Source organism: Balaenoptera ricei, chromosome 13 (genome assembly GCF_028023285.1).
Source record: "Balaenoptera ricei isolate mBalRic1 chromosome 13, mBalRic1.hap2, whole genome shotgun sequence".
In the NCBI taxonomy this organism is placed as follows: Eukaryota; Metazoa; Chordata; class Mammalia; order Artiodactyla; family Balaenopteridae; genus Balaenoptera; species Balaenoptera ricei.
Genome location: NC_082651.1, coordinates 102,040,195 through 102,062,180, shown reverse-complemented (window position 1 = coordinate 102,062,180; position 21,986 = coordinate 102,040,195). Strand labels below are relative to the sequence as shown.

At 48.3% G+C, this 21,986-nt stretch overlaps 1 protein-coding gene across 2 annotated transcripts in view; it reads right to left on the bottom strand.

Moving 5' to 3' along the window:
• The window catches only part of MYT1L (myelin transcription factor 1 like), a 135,897-nt gene extending 114,137 nt beyond the window's left edge, over positions 1-21,760 (bottom strand). For both annotated transcript variants that reach the window (XM_059943164.1, XM_059943165.1), the window contains exons 1-3: positions 21,706-21,760; positions 21,514-21,547; positions 21,220-21,282 (exon numbers count right to left, since the gene is read on the bottom strand). In XM_059943164.1, the coding sequence (XP_059799147.1) occupies positions 21,220-21,282; positions 21,514-21,547; positions 21,706-21,760 (152 nt within the window). The remainder of the gene's footprint in view (positions 1-21,219; positions 21,283-21,513; positions 21,548-21,705) is intronic.
• Between the last annotated feature and the right edge of the window lie 226 nt (positions 21,761-21,986).

Genomic DNA, 21,986 nt, shown 5'->3' with positions numbered 1-21,986 from the left:
GTGTTTAAGAGATTGTTCTATTTTTAGAGCTGCAGTATCCATTACAGTAGCCACTAGTCGTATGTAGCCAATTAATAAAATTAAAGGAGATTTTTAAATGAATTCATCAGATGCACTAGTCACGTTTCAAGAGTTCAATAGCCACATGTGGCTAGTGGCTACTGTGCTGGACATAGTAGGTTCTCAGTAAATATCTACTGAGTGAGAAACCGATGGGAAGGCTTCTCACTGGACACTGAGGGAAGCTGAGTGGGGGACAGGGAGGGAGGGGCTGAGCTTTGGGAGGCAGCTCACAAAACTGTGACTGCAAGAAAGCCCAGTCTTCTGGCCCAGCCACTCAAGGGAATACATGCTGTATACTTACAGCAGGCTCAGACTCAGCCGCCCCTGAAGGACAAGGGTGCTGCTGGGGTGAATGTCTCTGCTGACCCCTGTAGCTGAGCCGCTGCCGGCATGAGTAGCTGTTGGACCTGCCGGGTCTGCCCGCCTCCGAGCAGAGAGGTGAGCCCGGAGGCCAGGTCGGCGTCTGCAATGTACTGACAACTCCTTCACACACTCTCTCCTGCATCCTTATCACTCTCTATAATACGCAATGTTCGAAGATAACCATAAATGCATTTATATGTTTCCCACACAGTGAAAACTTCAAAGTGCCAGTATGATGACTCATGAGATCACGGCAGCTCATGCTTTAACCTCCTTGAGTTACTTAAAGTTGCCAATCAGCCTCCAGGCTTTGCTATTCTGCAGCTACTCTACCCGTTTGGGTGTCTTGGTAGGTCTTTTAGTTGCTGTAGCTTTTACAGTCCTTTTGATGTTAACTTGATTTAAACAGCGTTTAGTCTTTTGTGTCAGGTTATTCTAGAAAATTGGTTACCTGCCACGGAGTTTCCGGAGTTTCTGCAGCGAACACATATATAAAATATTGTGTATTACATGCTCTCGAGGCCAATTTCCATGTTATTTTTAATGGTCTTTTGCTTGACATTTTCACGTCTCCAATTTTAATACAAACAGGGGACAGGGTCTCAGAAACTGAAAAACACGTTTGGCCGAGTGTGCCCTGCTCGCAGCCCTCTTGTTACAGCTGCTGACAGGAGACAAGGATGTAGGATGAGACGATCTTGGCTCTGGCCTCTCCCCGCTGAGGGCGATGCTCGTGGAGCCTAGAAAGGCCACGGTCACTTCCGAGGCTCACGATGGGGTTCTTTGTGGTCTCTGCTCTTAGGGGTGATATTTTTCCTGTGTTGCTTGAAGAGCCTCAATGTGTCAAGGGTAGATAATTATTTTGAAATAAGAGAGATTCTATTTGAACATGATTCTGGAGTCCTGGGTTCTACTGTCAGCTCGGCTAATGCCAACACCACTCACAGATCACTTACTATGTGCCTGGTGTTTGCTAAAATCTTTACATATACGGATCCATTAAACTCTACAATGACCCTGTGAGACAGATGCTACTATAATTCCCATTTTGAGGGGCAGATCCTGAACTCCTTGCTGAAAATCTCAAGGCTGAGTAACACTAAACAGGTGTTGACACCCTCCCCGCTCCCCCCGTCTTGGCTTCTGATCTCTAAAGAGGGAGAGATGCTGGGCTCCTTCCTCACTGGGCTCTAGTGAGGATCCATTGACACATTTGCTTCTCTGACATCTATCATGTGGTAGGTAGGCTCGCCATAAATGCTGCTGAATGAATAGATGGATTCATTTGTTCAGGAAACGTTCCCTTGAGCAGTGCAGACACAGCCCTCACTTCACAGGACAGGAGCAGAGAGAGTCACCCTCGTGGAGAGGACGGAGGGTCAGGAAGGCTTCACAGAGGAACTGATACGGATGGGGCAGGAGAGAAAGACACAGAGAGAGAGAGACAGAGACAGAGGGTAGTGTGACTGCATCCGTGGGATGGCGAGGGACAGCCCTGGAGACGGAGGTGCCCGTCACAAGGCGGTCAGTGGGAAGAGTTCAACAGGGCGTCGTTTTCGCACTATAAACACCCTTCCTGTGGCTGCAGTGTGGTGAAGGAGCTGGAGGAGCCCAGGCTCACACCCACGGATGTGGAGGATGCGGAAGACTCGGGATTTTGTTGGGTTTTTTGGTGGGAGAGGGGCAGGAAGATCAGGCTGACTCGGGTGGGCTAAACGTGAGCTGTCCCAGCTTCCATAGCAGCAGGGGGTGGACCCAGGAGAGAGGTCTGGCTGGCAACACTGGTTTGGGGTGGTCAGTGCACGGCGGGACGGAGCTGGCTTCCTGGGGAGGAGTGGAGACAGAGGACTGACAGACCCCGAGGAAGACGGGCATTTGAGGAAAGGGAGGGGGGCTGACGGAAGGAGACGCAGAGGACAGAGGACTGTCCAAGTGCCCTGAGGCCTCCGAGGAGGCCTGAGCTGGTCCCCCGGGGCTCCCTGTCTGGCTGGAGGGGGTGGGAGCAGAGAAACCTGCAACCCCGGGACAGCACTCGGAGCCCCCGGGAGGCCACAGGAGTGGGAGAAGAGCGACCTGGGCCAGGATGGATGTCGCAGCAGGAGGTGGGTTTTGAACCTGGCCTGGAAGGCTGGGCCGTATCTACGCAGACGGCAGAGGGTCCGGGTCATCACACACGCGGAGAGTCTGTGAACAGCATCAGAGCTACATAAACACAAAAGCGACTCTGCTGAGAACATACACTTAAGTAACTTGCTCAAGATTACACAACTGTTCAACTTTGGGCAGCTTATTTAATCCCTACCAGCCTCAATTTCTCCATCTGTAAGATGGGCATAGTAATGCCTAATTCAGACTCTTGACAGCAAATGAAAAACATAAAAATATATATAAAATACCTTCTGACTATGTGGAAGGTGCTCCGGAAATCTGAGCTCTCTTTTTGTTATTTTCTCCCTCCTCTTGTCCTGTGTACTGTTGACATCCCTCTTTACCGCTGAACTTTTAAAGGGGTCCTACATGTCTTTAGAATATATAAAGGTATTTAAAAACACTGCAGAAGTAACTTACTTCACTGAATTATTCAATTAAATGGCTGGCATTCCAGACATCTTCCTGATATCTTTTCAACAACATATATATTAATAAAACCAATTCAGTTTTGACTACATATTGACATATTTCCTTAATTTTGTTCTTTTATTCTCTGTAGAGTATTGTAAACAAGAGTCAGACTGATTTGAAAAGTATATATTTTTAAGTTAAATGTGACATAAATGTTCTAGGCATTGTAAGACATTCAGTGAATAAATTTTCAAAATAGTTACTTGACCTTATGGCTTTAGAGAATTAAAAAAAATCTGTTTCTGGAAGGCAGAGACTTGCTTTATGGGTTTTTTTTTTTTATCATTTTAAATGATGTGGCCTGTAATGAAATACTTATTGCCTTGAATGGCAGTTTAAAGATTCAAATAAAACATAAAATAATCACTGCGTAATTTATTTTGACTCAAGAAGAACACTTCCCCAGGGGAAGGCGGCAGCCTGGTGGGTCCGTGGTCCACAGGGCTGACATCCACCAGGGAGGATGGGTGGAGACACAGAGAAACTAGCACCCTTTTCCCAAACCCGCTTTCCAGAATATTTGGTTAACTGGCTGCTGAGACTGTTTCTTGTATTTTAAAAGAAATCGTGAAATTCTTACAGTATCCCCCTCCCATTTTTCTTTTCACCTGAAATAACCTGTGTTTCTCTGTTCTTCCAAAGTCAAAAGAATTCAACTAAAGCAGCCCTGGTATGAGCGTAGAGCCAGCAGCACCTGCTTTCCCCTCCCCCCTCCCCTCCTTCCTCCCCTCCTTCCTTCCAGCCCTACTTCTCTATTTCCTCTCACGCTGACCCTCCCAGACCATGTCAAGTTCTGCTTTTTCCATAAAGTCACTCCTGGTCAGTCTGGAATTCAGGATCCTCTGCTTTAAAAGCTCTGCACCATCAGATACTTAGCGTCCTTTTTGTAACTATATTGTTACTGGCTTTTTCATGTGTGTTCATTTTATCATCTCAATTTAACTGTTTCCTCCTTGACATTAGGGTGTACCATAGAATTAATTATTCTAAATTGCCACTGTGCCAATGAAGGAGTGGGTGTTCAATACATTGCTTTCTATTGATTGGTATTACTGATGATTTTGCTATCAGCCTCCTGGTCTTCAGGTTGGTTCCACCAGTACCCGGCTTTCAATGAAATGCTTGCCCTTGCCTTTCCATCTGCAAAACAGCATTTACTACACCTGCCACCTATAAGACTGGAAGGGGGAGAATGTTGAGAATGTCAGATAAAATCACCCCAACAGCCAGTGTACTCCTTGGCAGTGAGATCGACAAATTAAACTGCTCTATAAATTCACTTTGACCCTTCCTATTTGAGCTAAAAGTCTCGGATGGTTAAAAGGGTTCCTGAAGTGGCCAGTTCATGACGGCCTGGGGAACCACGTGCTGGGCTACTCCTAAGACAACACTCTCAGAACAGCAGAGTCTGGAGGAGAGAGGACCCCAGCAATCACTCCATCTACCCCTTCACCTAGAAAAGGAAGAAGCTAAGGCCAGAGAGAGTCAGTGACAGGCACGAGGTCAGAATATGACCGGACTTCCCACCTGCTACGTGAGCACAACTCTGCCAGGTGAGGAGAGAAGCCTCTTAAGCATCCTACTTACATCAGCTTAGAGAACACGTCCAGAGAGGAAACTGCTGGAAATGAACACCGCGCGTGCTTAGACTGTCAACAAACAGCGTACCGGTTTCCACTTTATCGGTCTTGATATTTACAAGTTGACAAGAGTGCTCTGGGTCACATTTAACAACAACACAGCAACACGGACGTTTTGGTCTGCATTTAGTCCAGACGAATTCAACACTGGAGGCAGCAACTGTGACATCATTAGCAAGTGATTGTTCCACTTTGTGCTAGCACAGGTACTAGACACTGCAGCAGTACTTAATACCGTAGCAACAGCCGATGCTGCAGGTATACTTAGTACTGCAGCCATGCTTAATACTACTGTGACACTCAATATTGCTGTGATACTCAATACTGCTGTGACTCAACATTACAGGGACATTCAATGCTGCTGTGATACTCGGTACTGAAGGGATACTGGGGAGCTCCTGAAGTTGCGTCAGTGCTGCTACCTTGAATTACAGTAGTTAAGATTGATAAGAAGAACCGAAAAGACAAACCACGGAATGGGAGAAAATACTTGCAAATGATGCAACCGACAAGGGATTAATCTCCAAAAGATACAAACAGCTCACAGAACTCAATATCAAAAAAACACACAACCCAATCAAAAAATGGGCAGAAGACCCAAATAGACATTTCTCCAAAGAAGACATCCAGATGGCCAAGAGGCACATGAAAAGATGCTCAACATTGCTAATTATTAGAAAAATGCAAATCAAAACCACCACGAGGTATCACCTCACACCTGTCAGAATGGCCATCATCAAAAACTCTACAAATAATAAATGCTGAAGAGGGTGTAGAGAAAAGGGAACCCTTCTACACTGTTGGTGGGAATGTAAATTGGTGTGTAGCCATTATGGAAAACAGTATGGAGATTCCTTAAAAAACTAAAAATAGAGTTGTCATATGATCCAGCAATCCCACTCCTGGGCAAGTATCCTGAAAAAACTATAACTCAAAAAGATACATGCACCCCAATATTCAGCACTATTTACAATAGCCAGGACATGGAAGCAACCTACATGTCCATTGACAGGTGAATGGATAAAGAAGATGTGGTACATATATACAATGGAATATCACTCAGCCATAAAAAAGAATGAAATAATGCCAGTTGCAACAACATGGATGGACCTAGAGGTTATCATTACTCTTTCTGTTTCTCATAAGTGAAGTAAGCCAAAGACAAATATCATATGATATCACTTATATGTGGAATCCAAAAAAAAAGAGAAACAAATGAACTTATTTCCAAAACAGAAAGAGATTCACAGACATAGAAAACAAACTCCTGGTTGCCAATGGGGAAAGATGGGGGAGAGGGATAAATTGGGAGTATGGGATTAACATATACACACTACTGTATACAAAACGGGTAAACAACAAGGACCTACTGTATAGCACAGGGAACCACATTCAATATCTTGTAATAACCTATAATGGAAAAGAATATGAAAAAGAATATATATGTATAACTGAATCACTTTGCTGTACAGCAGAAATTAACACAACATTGTAAAAAAGCTATACTTCAATAAAAAAAGATTGATAGGAAGAACTGAAAATCAAACTATATAAGAATTTATGATTTTGCCATTTACATCTTTGCCCCAGGGACCAATATATAAGAAAATACATGCAAATGAAAAATTAAAGATTTCTTACTCTTCCTCAAATACGTACTAGAGTCCTCTTTTTTGGATGCTCTAGGACAGAGTACTTTGTCTTTCTATGGCTGGTAAGAAATTATTCAATTGTGGAATATTTTAAATTCATGTAGTTGAAGCATTGAGATGTTTATATGTTCGGCTCGGTTCAGGTCGTGCAGGAGGTCCGCGAGGGGCCTGGGAAGAAGAGCCAGCTGTGCTCGTCCAGCCTCGGCGAGGGCTTCCCAGCTTAGGAGTTAAACCACTGCCTTCAGCTCAGCCATCGGTTGGATGTAAACGATGCTGCTATGTTTTATTTGTCTCCATATTTAATAGCACTAAATAGACGAGAATTTTTCTTCTTTTCTCTCAGTTTTCTCAGGCAGTGCCCACCTCCCCTCCTTGTGAGTAGACAGATAATTCTCAGTCCTGCAGATGCAAAGGTTCTCAGATGTCTTGGTTGGGAGCTGAATACTGGTCTGGACCAGAAGAGCTGGATTTGAAGCCTCCTATTAATTGTGTGACCTTGAGGGGGTCGCTCCATCCCTGTGCGTCACAGGTCCTCGTCTGTAGGAGGAAGGGGTTGGTCAGATCCCCAGGGGTCTTTAAGGGCGTTTTCTGGAACCTGGGCTACAGACCAGGTGTCTCGGGGCTTCTGTTCCCTGGGGTCTCCCTGTCCGTGGAAGCCTTCTGTGGGCAGGGGCCTGGGGGCTCAGCTGCTTGCCTGATTGCTAAGGGCTCTCATTCCAGGGTTCCGCGCTGTTTCCGTTCATGGTTCCTATTGCAACTGGGTTCCTCACATCTTTTTTTAACAGGTCATTCTCATTAATTAAAAACTATCAGGTACTACGAAGACATGAGTGAGGATCCGTGTACAGAATGTGGACCCGTTGGAGAGCATTAGCTTCTCAGAGTTTGAAGGATGCTAACGCGACAATTGATGACAAGAAAAGTCAGAGGTGTCACATGGCCCCATTGCTGGAAAAACGGCAGCAACGACAGAACCTGAAACAAAAGGCTGGATACAGGTCCCTTCAAATGAATGCACGGAGCTTCCCAGGGCCACATGCCTTGCGATGCGGCTGGAACTGACGTCAGCCCCCTTCGCGACGACCAGCCTGCTCAGACCACCCCGCTCCTGCCCCCTCTCTGTCTGCATCTGGGCTGCACGTCCCTCACTGAAGGGAACTCCAGCACAGAGGGCTTATCCCAGCCTGGGATGCGGTCCAAAGGCCGGCAGCACCGTGGAAAGTGAGCAGGGCTGGGGATGGGAGGCCTGGCCTGCCGACCAGTGACCAGCCCATCACCTGGACCCCAGCAGAGCACTCGGCCTCTGGGGTCCAGTTCTCACCGCACAGCACGGGGCAGACAGAATGTTCTCACACACAGTAAGGTACATGCAAGCTGCTCACGTGTGGAGTCGACCTCGGACCGCAGAGGACGTGAGATGAACGTGAAATCGTCGGCCGTGCAACATAAACCACATCGAGCGTGTCTTAATGTTTTGTCCGCCTTCCGGCTCCTGCTCCTTGTACTGAACCTTGGACCCGAGGACGCAGGACCTGAGTCTCCCGGCCCCTCTTCCTCCTGGTTCACCCCCCCGGCGGCTCTGAGTCCTGCTGTGTCCATGCCCTGAATGTTTCCAGTGTGTCCTCCTCGCCCTCCAGTCTGCCCCCGCCTCAGGCCAGGCTGGCTTCTGTCCCCCTGGTCACCAAGAGCTTTCACTCCTATCTCCTCCTCCAATGCACTGACTTCCTTCCTTCCCCCCTCCATCCCTCCCTCCCACCCCATCTCTCCCTCTCTCTCCCTCCTGGGAGGACAAAACCTAACCGTGCCTGTGCACATACGGTCCTCTGTGACCCACTGGGCCACATTCTGAGGACGGGGCTTCCACATGCCCTTGTCCCCATGGGGGACCTTCCATGATCAGGATCTTCTTATGGCCACAGCCTCCTTCCTGGCTGTGCTTTTCTCCCCCCGCCCCCGCTGGGGGCGGCCACAGTCCCACTGAGGACCCTGCCTCCTCTTCTGGCCTCCCTGGGCCCCCCACCACCCGGCCTCATCAGGCTGGCTCCCCTAGGCCTGAGCTTCCCATGGGCTGGCGCTCCGTGTCTGGGTCTGGTGCTTCTCTGCTCGGGCTCCGAGCCCATCTGACGCCGGGATCCGGTCTGTTACTACGCGGATCTGGGCACTTGGCACAGTGCCGCTTAACAAAGAGCTCAGAGTCACCAAGTGAAAGGGTGACTGAACACGCGAGCCCTCCCGCCATCCCCTCCCCTGAGGGCCCCCTTCCCCCCACCGGCCAGGTGGAGAGTCTCCCCCTCGGGAAGGCTGGCCAGCGCAGGGGGATGGAGCCCCTTCTTTCTCTGTTCCCTGGTCCCCAAACAGGACTCCAAGGGCCCTTGGGACATTCTGTCACATATGTGTATCTGCAGGACAGCTGGCCTCCTCAGGGGAGGAATTGCTTCCTTCCCGTGATGCCTCTGTGTCCGACCATGGTCCTGACTCATGGTGTGGAGGTGATAGATGTCAGATGATAATCAAGAAGACTTCCTCCAAGGAGAAGACAATAAGATCCCACTGGTTATAAATTTAGGTAGAACAGAACCTAACCCAATCTCTTTACTTGTAGAAATTGTTCTTCTATCTTTCCAATCACTTTCCCTCTTTCATTATGTCAGTAGCAACATCTTCCAGCAGGTACTAAATGAACGGCCACCCTGAGCCGAGGAAAGGATGCCTTGGGGAGACAAAGAGAGACGTTTCCTCTGTCTTCTGAGGAGCTGATGGCAACCCATTTAGGAAGAAAATCTTACATCTGGGCAGAAGCTGTGCAGTGGTGACAGGTGCCTAAGAAAGTTTGTGCGGATCGAAGATCCTGCTTCAGATGTTGTGTTTCGAGTGTGGGAAGGAGATCTACTCTTTAAAGGGAAGTTGTGATGAATCCTTGTGTAAATAACACAGGATGCAGACGAAACACGGGTGAAATCTGAGGTCCTGCCCGGCTGGAGCCAAAGCTGGGACTCAACGAAACTCTTCCAACTTCCATTTTCCAAGATGTTGCAAGTTGGGGATGTTTGTGTCCATGCCGTTCCTTGGATAAAGGTGGGCATGCATAGTGCCCAGGAGGGAAGTGAGATGATTTGTCCCTCGGGCCCTGTCCCCTGCTCAGTGTTTGGGGGCGCACGGCGGAGGGCTCACGGGAGGAAGGCTGTCACGGGCGTCGTGTGTCCAGTGCTTCTCCCAGGGCCCTTCCTTCTGTCTCCCTGGTCGTACCCTCCCCTGCATCCTGTAGGTCCGGACGCATCGCTGCCATGGGCCACACATCATAGGTCAAAGGGCAGGGTGTCCCTTTGTCCCCAAATGTTCCTTCTTCTCAATGGCTGTGTGTGCAGTGAACACTCAGTGATTAGCCCAACAGAGCATCTTTGAAGCAGTCTGTAGGGTCCCGTTGTACCTGGCCACAGAGGTGACCACGTCTCACTTGCCTCTGCGCATTTCCCTAACGAGCGCTGTACTTTCTGAGATAAGGCAACTGGGCGAGTTTCCCCAGCGGGGTGGAACGCAGCCCCTCCACCTGCTTGCTCCTTCCTGGTCTCAGGGCACCGTCTACACGCCCACATCCCCCATGTGTACGGTAACTGGTAACCGTCCGTTTGCCTTTTGTGTCGTTGGCGTGTGTGTCTAGGGATGGTTGCCAAGGGCAGGGCTGTGCCGAACGCCACCCTCGGTTGGACCCCAGGGCCTCTGCACGGCAGCAGCCCCAGAAACGTGCGCTCGCCCGCTCCCGGCTTGCTGCACCCACACTCTCAGGGGGCGCTCTCGACAGCCACAGCCAAGGCCCCTGGCTGGGCCGGAGGAGCACAGGGCAGTGGAGACCCTCAGGCCCTGACGCAGAGCCTCTGCCGCTCTTTGTTGGCCTGAATGTTTACCATTCTAAAATCTAAAGACACTTTTATATAACGTTCAGGCACAGTTTCCTCCCTCAGGGGCTCTGTCCCCGCCCTGACGCACTTGGCTGTGGCTCTGGTGACCGGACACTGGCTTCTCCTCTGCTCCTGGGCTTGGAATGTTGAGGCTGGTGGGTGGCGAGAGGGGGGACCAGGTGACCGAGACAGAGAAAGAGAGCCTTTCACCTTCTGCCTGGCACGAAGCATCGCCCCACTGCCTGGAAGCCTCTTCTTTACTCAGCTCTGGAGGGTCTCACCCCAGGGTCAGTCTTGCAGGGTGGCAGCTGGGGTCCAGCTCACCTGAACACTGACAAGTGAGGCCATTTAAGAGGAAAAAAGTGTGGCTTAAATTTCAAACCATGTCTTTTTCTAGAATTTTCTGGCATTAGCATTGTTTGAAAAATTACCAGTCCTTTAAAAGTTTATCCTTTCACAAAAACATTTTTTTTTTTAGTAAGAAGGAAATGTTTTAAAAACAATTATTCCATATTATTTGCAGAAGGAAACAGGGACACCTTCCCTTCTGCTGCTGGGAATGCAAACAGGTCCCATCTTGCTGGAAAGAAACTCTTAAAACCATTTCCGTCCTCACGTCCTTCAAGCCAAGGCGCCTCCTTGGGACAAACTACCCCAAAGAAGGAGCCAAAAGCCACAAAAACTATCTGCAAAGACACTTATCACACATGATCTATAACATGGAAAAGTTTAAAAAAAAAACCTAAATAAATAATTTCCAATAATAAGAGTTGCATAAGTTACAATATCACCATAGGATGGAAGTTAGCCGTGAAAATTAAAATATTTAGTGACATCAGAAAAGGCTCATGTTATAAAGTTAAATAAAAATTTAGAAAATGCAAATTTACACCTATAACGTGAGACTAAGTAAAAGAGTAAAATGCATTAAAAATCCAAGGAAGGGCTTCCCTGGTGGCGCAGTGGTTGAGAATCTGCCTGCCAATGCAGGGGACGCGGGTTCGAGCCCTGGTCTGGGAAGATCCCACATGCCGCGGAGCAACTAGGCCCGTGAGCCACAACTACTGAACCTGCGCATCTGGAGCCTGTGCTCCACAACAAGAGAGGCCGCGATAGTGAGAGGCCCGCGCACCGCGATGAAGAGTGGCCCCCACTTGCCACAACTAGAGAAAGCCCTCGCACAGAAACGAAGACCCAACACAGCCAAAAATAAATAAATAAATAAATTAATTAAAAAAAAAAATCCAAGGAAAAAGTCTGATGTTCTGGGCAAATGTCACATTCCCTGAACGGAGCACAGTGACAAGAACGAGACAGATGTTCATGAAAATCTGCCCCCACTTCCACTCTTCTTTCTTTGTAATCCCATTTTTAGTCCTTATTTAAGAACATGAGCATTTCCCACCTTTAATCCTAAGTCACCTTTGTGTCCATGCAGTATTTCTTTTGGTTTCTGTCGTCAATAAAAATTCCCTGGGAGGATAAGTTAAGACAATTTGAAAAGCAAACTCCTTTTTATCTTATCCAGTCCTGAAGTTTCAAAGCTGCAAGTCCCAGGCCTTCTTGCCCCATTTCAGGGAGAGGCCGCGGCCGGGCTGTGCGTGGGGTCCAGGGGCAGCACCCATGGGTGGCCCGGCCCAGGGGTATGCAGGCTGGGTGGCGCTGACGCCTGGCAGACGGGGCTCCAGTGAGAGCCTCGGCCCCCGAACCCCCTCCCCTCTGCCTACACCATCACTTATTAGAAATCGCTTTGGGTTAATTTAAGAAGCATCTCTGGCAAAACCTTGCTGCCTCAGGGAAAGTTCAGTCCATTAGTCACTCAAGGTGGTGGCTTTGTCGTAAGCATCTGATCAGCGTCTCCTGAGATGGGGGGCAGGCGAGGGGCTGTGGTCCAGAGAGTCTGTTACTACAGTAGCGGTGGGGGTCCCTCTGCCCCCTCCTGAGGGCGGGGTCTGCTCCCAGATGCAGCACCAAGAAGCCGCTCCATAATTAGCTCCCCGACACGTGCGTGAACCATGGCGAGGCTGCCTCGGTCGCACTGCGGGCGGCACAGCCTACATCGGAGACCCCGGCTCCAGGATCGGGGTCTGCCCGGTCCTCCCCGGTGGCCGCTGCTGCCTCCCTGCCCTCCTGGCTCTCAGCCCCGCCCTGGTGCAGGGGTCCAGAGGGCTCTCAGGGGGGCGCAGACAGTTCATTCAGAAGCACAACCGCCATGGGATGGGCTGGGGGCTGGCGGGGCGCGCATCACTGCATCCTAACGCATCACTGAGGAATCAAATTTCTTCTGAGCTGCTCACTCCCCTACTCTCCTCCCCAGAGTTTTAGGAGATGCATCCACTCCTGTGGGAAGCGTATCCCTGGCCATGTCAGATACAGCATTGGGTAGTATTCACGGCCCGCACAGCGGCTACTAAATTACAATGAGTGGATCTTTTAAAATCTGCTGAATTATACAGGGGGAGCTCAGAGCTTTCCCTTAACAGGAAAGGGAAGGTGCGTTTATCTTCCTGCTCCCAGGTCCACAGGGCCTCGCGGAGGCTCACGGGGCCCAGGTAGCCCTGTCTGAACGAGGGAAGTAAGCCCTCCACGGGTTGGGCACAATCTCCAGGGCGCGTCCAGATTTTCTTCCAGCCGAGGCACTCTGGACTTTTACTGCCCGTGTGCTCCCGGCCACCAGGCTCTGCTCAGGCCAAGTATGCCGGGCAGAAACGGCCGGTGACCACAGAGCCTCGCTGGCCCAAGGGACAGGCACAGGGCGGGGCTGGCTGGGGGCTCTGAGCAGCCGGGAGCCTCTGCACCCCTCCTGCACACGTGACCTGAAGCCCGTGTTGGCTCTGGGAGGGGGTCCCCTCACGGGACAAGGCTGAGCCTCCGCAGCCCTGACCTGTCCACACCAGGCCGTCCAGTCCTTCCCCAGACAGACGGCCACTAAATATTTCCTCCACTGCCAGCTTCACACATACCCTGGCTTTGTTTGCTGGTTGCTCGCCCGGGACACAGCCTCTCTTTGCATTACCTGAAAGCCCCACTAGAGCAGGTGACTGCCCTTGGCACACACAGGCCTGTGCCCTCGGGAGCCGTGACCTCACACTCGGGGGGCATCTGAATCCCCTGGCGGGGAGGGAAACAGACAGCGGGGCCCCTGCCACAGCTTCTGAGTTGGCAGGTTTGGGGTGGGGCGTGGAGCCAGAATGCTTCCTTTCCAGGAAGTTCCCAGGTGATACTGACGTTCCGGGCTTTGGGGAGGACGCCCTGCCTGAGCGGAGCTGATTCAGCCTTCAGCCCAGGGATGGCTTCTCAGTCAGAGGGCTCAGGCCTGGCTGTGGACCCACTGGAGCACCAGAATTATGAGGACGGTGTAGGTGGCTTATCTGGGGCTCCTCTTCGCTGGACCTGACCCCTCCGGCCTCCTCTGGACTTTGGGGTCCCGGCAGGCAGCCCTGGGATGAGGTGAGAACCAGGTGTGGGGGTGATTGCTGGGGAGATGCCAGACGACGGGGCAGAAGTGAATTGACCTCAATTCCCAGTTTACATGGACAACTCATTCTGTACTGTTTAAGCCAGTATGCAGTGGGGTTTCCATTTTTTTGTAGTTGGAAATGGTCTAAGTCACACAGAAACTTTTTTAGACGAAAACACTGCAATCTCATCAAATTAACATTACAGCTAAGAGGGCAGAGCTTCTTTCCTCTAACTGTCACCAGTTTTAGCAGGAAGAAGGTTCTGGAGTTTGGGGATTCAGTCGTTTCTTGGGGTTTCATCTTGGAAGCCCTGTTTTCTCTTCAGGACAGAAGATCCGAGAAGGAGGAGAAGCCACCACTTTGCAGAAGGACAAAGGTCATCCTCGGGACTCCTTGGGCCTCTCAAAGTGGGTATAAGTAATAATACTAACGACGTGATTGCTCTCAAATATGGATTTGAAAGCTGGTCGCAAGGCTGACTTCTCCGGCATCACTGGTTCTGACTGCAGATTCCAGGCACCTGGAGTTGCTGCCTGGACTTGTCACCTGGAAATGCTGGACTCAGCGTGAGGGGCTCACACGTCCGCCCCGTCCACCCTCCCCCACCATTCACACCTCTCTCAGGACCATCCAGCAGCCACTGACTCTGGGCGTCGCCTCTCCCGTCCCTGGTGGTGCGGACGCGCAGGGAGCCCACGCGCAGGTCGCGGAAGACCAGCTCGGGGCTGCCCAGCCAGCCATCGGCAGGTGTGCGGGGCTCCCGGTTCACGATCGCCCAGCGGGTCAGCCCCCTCCACCCCTCACCCTCACGTCAGGACCCCCTCTCCACCCACCAGTTCTGAAACGTGGCGGCCGCGTACCTGCTAGAATCCCAGCACAGACGGTGGTCGTCGGAACCGGTAAACCCTGACGGTAGCCGTACCACACACCGATTCCTACTGTGTATTCTGGAGATGTCTCAAAGCCATGTTTATATATCTTTAATCACTAGTCAATAAATCAGACCGAGATTATAATTCCTGTGTTTAGTTCTTAACCAATACAGATTGTAAATATTAGAGACTCTCTAAGTATACTTATGTTTTAGTTCCTACCTGAAAATACCTATATTCCTCCTCTATGAATGTGGAATTATTTTAAAAGTATACTGAATTTTATAAAATGTCAAAAATCCACCCTGAAATGCATTACCTGTTTTATCTGCGGTTTTAAATACACTGAATCAGTCACACTGTCTTCTGAAATATGTAACAGACCCGGCCAGGGCCAGAGATCTGTCCATTTGGGCAGACACGCTATAGACGGGCAGCAGGCACATTGTGTTCTTGGGATAATGGCCAGGAAGCTTTTTTTTTTTTTTTTTAAATAGAGGATTTACTGTGACAATGAAGGTTAACTGCCACCACAGTCCGGAAAGACCATGCCTGAATTTTGTGTTTGCACCCATACAATTCACAATAAGCCATCAAGCAATGGTGAGTCTGGGAAACCCACTTGCATTGAATCTCCACTTCAGACAGATAAGTCCAGAGATCACAACATTTTTGCTCTCTCTGCAACCGGGCAAGCTATCAAATTAAGGTTAAAATAGGTGTGCCCTAACTTCTGATTCATAATATCAGTGGCAAAGAGTAAGAAGGACAGGCGTGCCGTAAAGTTTATGCACGGGGCGATGCACAGCGATGTCTCATGAAGAACGGAGGGGGAGTTGTTGATTCTCGTGCTCCTGGCTGGGTGGCTGCGTGCTCAGAATTCTTCGTAAACGCCCCCGAGTGTGCCCTGCTGCAACGTAGCCACACGTTAATTAGAGCATAAAGCCGACACTGCAGTGTTTCCACGCACCCAAGTGGATCTTCATTTTTCACACGCGGGACCCTACTAATTAAAATCAGCTTTGCAATTAAATGTGGAAAATTGTGTTAAACTTTCAAGCGTGGTTAGAAAAAAATGCAATTATTTTTAGGGTTTTTTATTTTAATGCAAATGGAAATTCTACCCATGTGAAACCAGTAAAAGGGGGGGTATAGGGATCCCTATTTCTCTTTCTTCCTCTCTGTCTCTTTCTTTCTTTCCTTTTTGATTATCGATTCTCCTCTCAGTTGCACGTTGAAATGCTCCACTATCTCTCCCAGTGCCTGGCTCTCTTCCAAGGCTTTTAGTGAGAGCTCTTTGTCAAGGCATGAATAATACAGCCCCCAGGCTGCTGGCAGCATCCAAATGAGGCATGCATACATCAGGAAGCAAGCCCTCAGCTCCAGCTCCAGAACAAGCTCCCGTGAAGACAGGCAATTATTCACCCGTGGCTGCCGCCATGGCAATCACACTGGTGGGTGCAAAGGTATATGAGATGGAGAAAAATCTGAAGAAGGAACGTGCACCATAAGCCAGAGAGAATTTAATAATTTTCTAATAAAAAAATAAATCTACCATTTGGAGCTTTTAATTTTAAAGTTTCAAGATAAATTGATTTGACTCTGAATTTTCTAAATGGGGAAGGATTTAAATATAACACCAAAGCCATCCCCTGACTTTTGGGGGATTGTTGCTTGTGCAAGTCTCTCAAGCTAGATTTCGGATCAAATATCTCACCAGAACCCTATGCTCAACAAACAGTAACTTAAAAAACAGCTGTGAAGGGTAAGTGTAAATAAAATCCATTAAATTTCAGAAGTAAATTCAGAGGGTTCACAAAACCAATGATGTGAAGAATGAATCCACATTAAGGGTTCTCTTTCCCTCTCCCTCTCTCTCTCTCTCCCTCTCACTGGAGGCTTATACAAAAATCACCATTCAGAAAGAAATAAGTAAATCCAATTAATTCCAAATGGTCCAGTATGTATATAACTATTATAAGGAAGGCTAAAATTCAAATTCCTCTACATTGTTTAATGTTTATTAATCTGAAATAGATACTAATATTTTTTATTATTCCTATTTCTAAGTTTTATTGGGACTTTGATGATGAATTTAGTGCCTATATATTCACCCCTTTGTAACATCAAGTTGCACTGTATCTTTAACACAAACAGTATTTTATATCAACGCGGGGAGAAAAAATTGTGAATATATGGCATAGAATGTTCAATCTTAGTCAAATGCTCAGGAGTAGATTTTTGCAGAAATGTTTTGACGTTCCATATTTTGGCTCCTATCTTAATATCCGTTCATCTAATTCTCTGGATTAATAACCAATCTCTTTTTCAGGTCTTTGAACCAAACTAAAACAATTATAGATAGAGTGACTTGTGGCCCCCTGTCCACATGTCTCCATCCATAAGACGTTCATCTTCAGTAGAGGGGGGCATCACCAGGACATGCAGAGGGCCCAGTCCCACAAGACGCCCCCTCAGCTCGGCATCTGGTGTTGGGAAGCGCTTCCTGCCCTCGGAGCCCCAGGCCAAGGGTTGGGTCTGCATCCTTCACACCTTGCCTGCCTGCAGCCTCTAGCCAACCAACCAACAGCCCAGCAACTTCCTAAACTCCAATTGCATGGCCTCCACGTATTCCATTTTTTTCCTGCTGCCCAGGCTGCAGGCACGTGGAAAATGCTCTTTTTTCACCCATAGGTGTTTTAAATGCTTACAGGTCACGAGTCTGCCTGAACACTGGGAAGGAGGTGGTCCAGGGAGGAGAGTGGGGCATCTAGGACGCTCCCTTCCCTGAATTTGGGCGTCTAAGAACCAAACGCTGGAAAACTCACTTAGGATGGCGGAGGGGTAGTTTTGCACCTGCAAAGAAAGCCTGGGATCGGCCCCTGCGTTTGAGATGCAAACTTCAGCTACCCATAAATACCAGTTTAGAAAAGACATGTGCACTCAGAGCAGTGGACTGTCAGGTGTGCGAAAGATGTAAGATGTGAGTGGGAAAGAAGAGGTCGGATTTGCTGTATACAGAAAAGACTGAGTCGGTATTTTGCTTCATGACAGGAGACTTACTTCTGGCCCTGACTGCAAATCCATGATGTTCTGTCATACTTATGTGCTAATAATATAAAGCCTAAAAAAGTCAGAGTCATGTGTCTAGATACTAATGATGTTTCTGAAGATAACGGCTGGTGATCTTGTTCTCTGCCTGGAGGCCTGCCCCTGTTCACATGCATCAGGGCAAAAAATATTGACTGAGCTCGGATCCCCGCTGGTCAGTGTGCAGGGATTCAAAGAAATGGAACTTCAGTGCCAGGAGGGTAGCCCCTCGGAGGAACTGGTGTGCTGCCTGCATCAGATAACGAGGCTCTGTCATTCGTCTTCCTCTTTTTTACCTTGACTGCTCAGAGACTCAGCACTGAATGGAATACTGTATCAGAACTCCTGATACACCCTGGGTTTCTGGTAAAATTATGTTTTCATTTCCCTTATGTTTTTCCTAATTTATCTCTTTGATTCAACCTTTAACTGTGCAGTTGTACATGTATTTATCAGGCACCTCAAATTGACGGTGAACTATTAACACAAATAAATACCCATGAATAGATTATCTTTAGTTCAAGGACATAATTTTTGAATAAGGCAGACCAACCAATAAAGTAAGTATTATAACTTTAACTCCTACCTCTCAATTTTTAACCAGGATCTTAAATTGTGAATGCCTTGTGAATTCAGATTATTGTTTAATTTCACAGGTCTTATCTGATGATTGATCCTCCTCTATCACCTATTCCCCATTTCTTACAAATCCACAACCCTACCTCTATCACACAGGAAAAAAGCCATCAGTCTTAGAAGCTATCATGAAAAGCCAAATCCCCGTTGAAGCAGCAAGGCCACCCACCAACGTGCATGCCCTCCAAAGCAATAAGAAGGTACACTGAAACTGTGATCAATATTTGATTTCCTTAGAAATTTTCTTGTGTTCAAAATAAAGATTACCTGAGAGGCATCATTTTACCACTTGATATTAAATTTCCTAAAAATTTTATTTTTTATTTTTTACATTGTTGATTCCCCTCACCAGCCTCCAATTAATTTTTGCATGTTCAAATAAATAGATACTTCAGTATACTAAAAGAATGCCTTTTTATTTGGCTGTGAACTGGCGTGATATGTGAGTAAAATGAAATTGTAGCCTTAACGGGAATATATTCATTGGAAAATGTGTCTTTAAAAGCCCGAAGTAATGGGCAGTTTCGTCAAGACCCAGACTGAGGCTGTTGCTCTTGTCCTATTTGAAGGGGCCTCATGTGCTCGGGTATCAGCAGGGACAGGGCAGAGGGCAAGGTGACACCTGTGTTGGTGTGGGCGGGTACTGCAGGTATTCATGTGCATGAGCAGCTGTCAGAGGGGAGAAACTTTCATTTAGGAAATCTTTTAAATATAGAAAAAAACAAAGCCAGATATAATTGAAGTCTCACAACTTTGAAATCGCACTAGTCAGAAGATATTGATGCATACACGAATCTTATCTACGACAAGGAGCCCCTGTTCAGTCTGAGCAATTCAAACGTCACCCCTTAGTTAAAAATTGCTGATAATATACAGACATTGAAAAATAAAATTGAGAAAGCCTCACTTGATACCTCAATGAGATTCCTTGGAGAGAAGTCTTATCTGTGACATAAGTTTTGAATGGTAGTTAGTTTTACATAACAAAGTCTGCAACTCTCTCATTTTAAAACCCAGGAAATTTGAAGTCAATGCATGTTAAATAATTCACCCAAAGCCCCTTGGGTGATTAGTGGCAAAGGGGAAACTGGGCCCAGTGTCTGTGTACTGGGTTCCCACAGTATGCCTCCACATTCACTATTTCTATTAAAACAGTGGGAATTCCAATAATTGCAAACACTATGACTCATAGTAAAAAATAACATTTTAAATTAAAAAAATTGAAATTATTTTTGTTGTAAAATTTTCCAATTTGGCTGTTTCTGTGACTCCTCTCTAAAATTCCGCCTACTTCACTCCTGAAAAATTCAGGGTGTTCTGTGTTCTCAGCAGCGTCAGGTCTCAGAGGAGGGTGGGGCCCAGCTGTCTTCGAATTGTTCCCAGCCTAAGGCTGAGCATCATTTTCTGAGCAGTGGAGGAGATCCCAGGGAGAGCTGTGCACACACACTGCCTCCCACAGGGCCCCTCAGCCCACAGCTCTAGGGGACGCACCTTGGGTAGGAATACAAACGCTTGAAACAATTCTTTGGGAACTTCATGATTTTTCCAGCAAAAGTGTGGTTATGACACCCAGTTAAAACTAGCTGACACCTAATTAAAACTTTTTAGTCAAATTTAATCATTCCTTCTAGTAGCAAAATAATCAAGTTTAACTATTGTCTAGTGAAGAGATGATTAGGGGAAAAAATCCACTCATGGTTGGCTAACTTGTTTTCCATTGTAAACATAAACAATCCAGTTTTTAAAAATGAATTTACATATATACTCCTTCATAAAATAACAAATAGTTAAAAAAAACACATTTAAATTACATAATTCAATAATTTTTCACAATCAAATAATAATATAATAAATTAAATATAATAATTTAAGTCACAAAGTTCTCTTAACCATGGCCTGTCGTTCCTTTGGTATGAAACCATTTCATCATGGATGCCCACTGAAAATTCCCTGCCTCCTTAAATGTTAGCACGGGTATTTTGGAGTAATTTGTAATTTTCCCCTTGATGTTGCTAAAGGGCAATCATAATAATTGCTTGATTTCATCCGTAAATTAGTGTTCAGCTGAAAAGGAAAGAAAGTGGAAAGCAGCGAAGGACGGTCACCCTGGGGTGCTCAGGGCACCTGCTCCCGCTCCTGAGCTTTGGGTACCTGGGCCTGGCCCCTGATCGCTGCTTGGGCTGAATGGCCTCAGTCCTCGCACCCTTGTTTGTGGGAATTAGCCGAAAATGTGTCATGGCCTGTAAACATTTCTAACTCATCATAACCCAAACCTTCCACTGAAAGGTGAAGCTGCCTTAATACCACAGGGAAAGGGATCTCGGGAGAAGTGAATCTCAAGACTGAGCTAGCTGCACGTGACTCGCAGTCTTGGTGTGAAGGATGCGATTCTGCTGTGGCGCATTTTAGCAGCAATTACCTCCCTATCCTGTGCTCCAGGTGTTGCCACCTCTGTCACGGACATGAAATCCGGGTATTTACGAGCATCGTCTCTAAGCCCCAAAGCCTCACGAGCGTGATCTGTCTGGACTTTCCCCTCCTGCTCTGAATTTCCCCTGCAGCTTCCGGGTGCCAGGCCTGGACCTCCCTTCCCAGGACGAGCCGAGTGCCCACAGGAAGATCAGGAAGTTCACGCTTTACTTTACCACCGGATGTTTACCATCCTGAGCTACGGAAGGAGAAAACGGGGAGGAGAAATATGGCTCCCAGTGACGTAGGGGAGGATCCCAGGGAGCAAGTGGGGAGAGGTGCAAGGCTGGTCCTCAGTTATCACCCCTGGTGTGGGGTGAACGCTGCCCCAGAAGGTGGTCAGAATGTCCTACAAGAGCCCCACGTCCGAGGAGGACAGGAAAGCTTCCCCAAGATGGTCCCCATTCACTGTGCCCACGCGTCACTCAGCATGGCGTGAAAAGCCGAGGCCTTACCTTCTGTGTCTCGCATATTTTCCGCTGACGTGGCCACTGCCGTCACAGCCAGGGGTGGGACAGCTGCAAGAGGAAAGGGTGGGTCACTCAGGTGCCACCTGGACGGGAGGGAAGCGGGGGATGCCGACAGACAGGGAGGACTGGAAACTGGGAGGAGGGGGCTGGGGTGCGGGCCCTGGGTCCCCCGAGAGCTCGGAAGCCCTGTCTCCGCTGCGACGCACAGTCTGTGTCCGCGCCTGGGGATGTGTCCTGCCCGCTATCTGCACAGGCTAACTGCCCGTCCCGTTCACTAACCTGAACAGCTCCTGTATGGCCGGCTCCACAGGAACTGCAGAGAGAGGAAAAGAGACAAACTGATGATCGATCCCAAGAAGCCCTCTTCCACAGACAACTACCGAGAGGGCGGTGTCCAGGCCGGGTCTGAGGGCTTCTGCAGGATGAAGGGGACCCCAGCAGGGCCCCAGGGACCTGGAAGCAGGGACGTACCTCGAACCCCTTTGGACCGCGTGCGATGCCGCTTCTCCTCGGCGTCCACCTCCATCTGGGGAGAGAGGAAGGCGGTCAGCGTGCGTTCCTGCTGGCCATTCAGGGACGGTTTCCCTCTGTGAAGGGGTGCTGCTGGGGAAGGACCAGGCAATCTAGAGGTGTTGTTTAAAAATAACAAAGCAGACCTCGTCTTGCAGGGCCCCTGCAGTGGAAGACTTTGATTAGGACACATCTGGGTCGGTCAGTCTGAGTTGTACTTTGTACCAAGAATATAATGGATA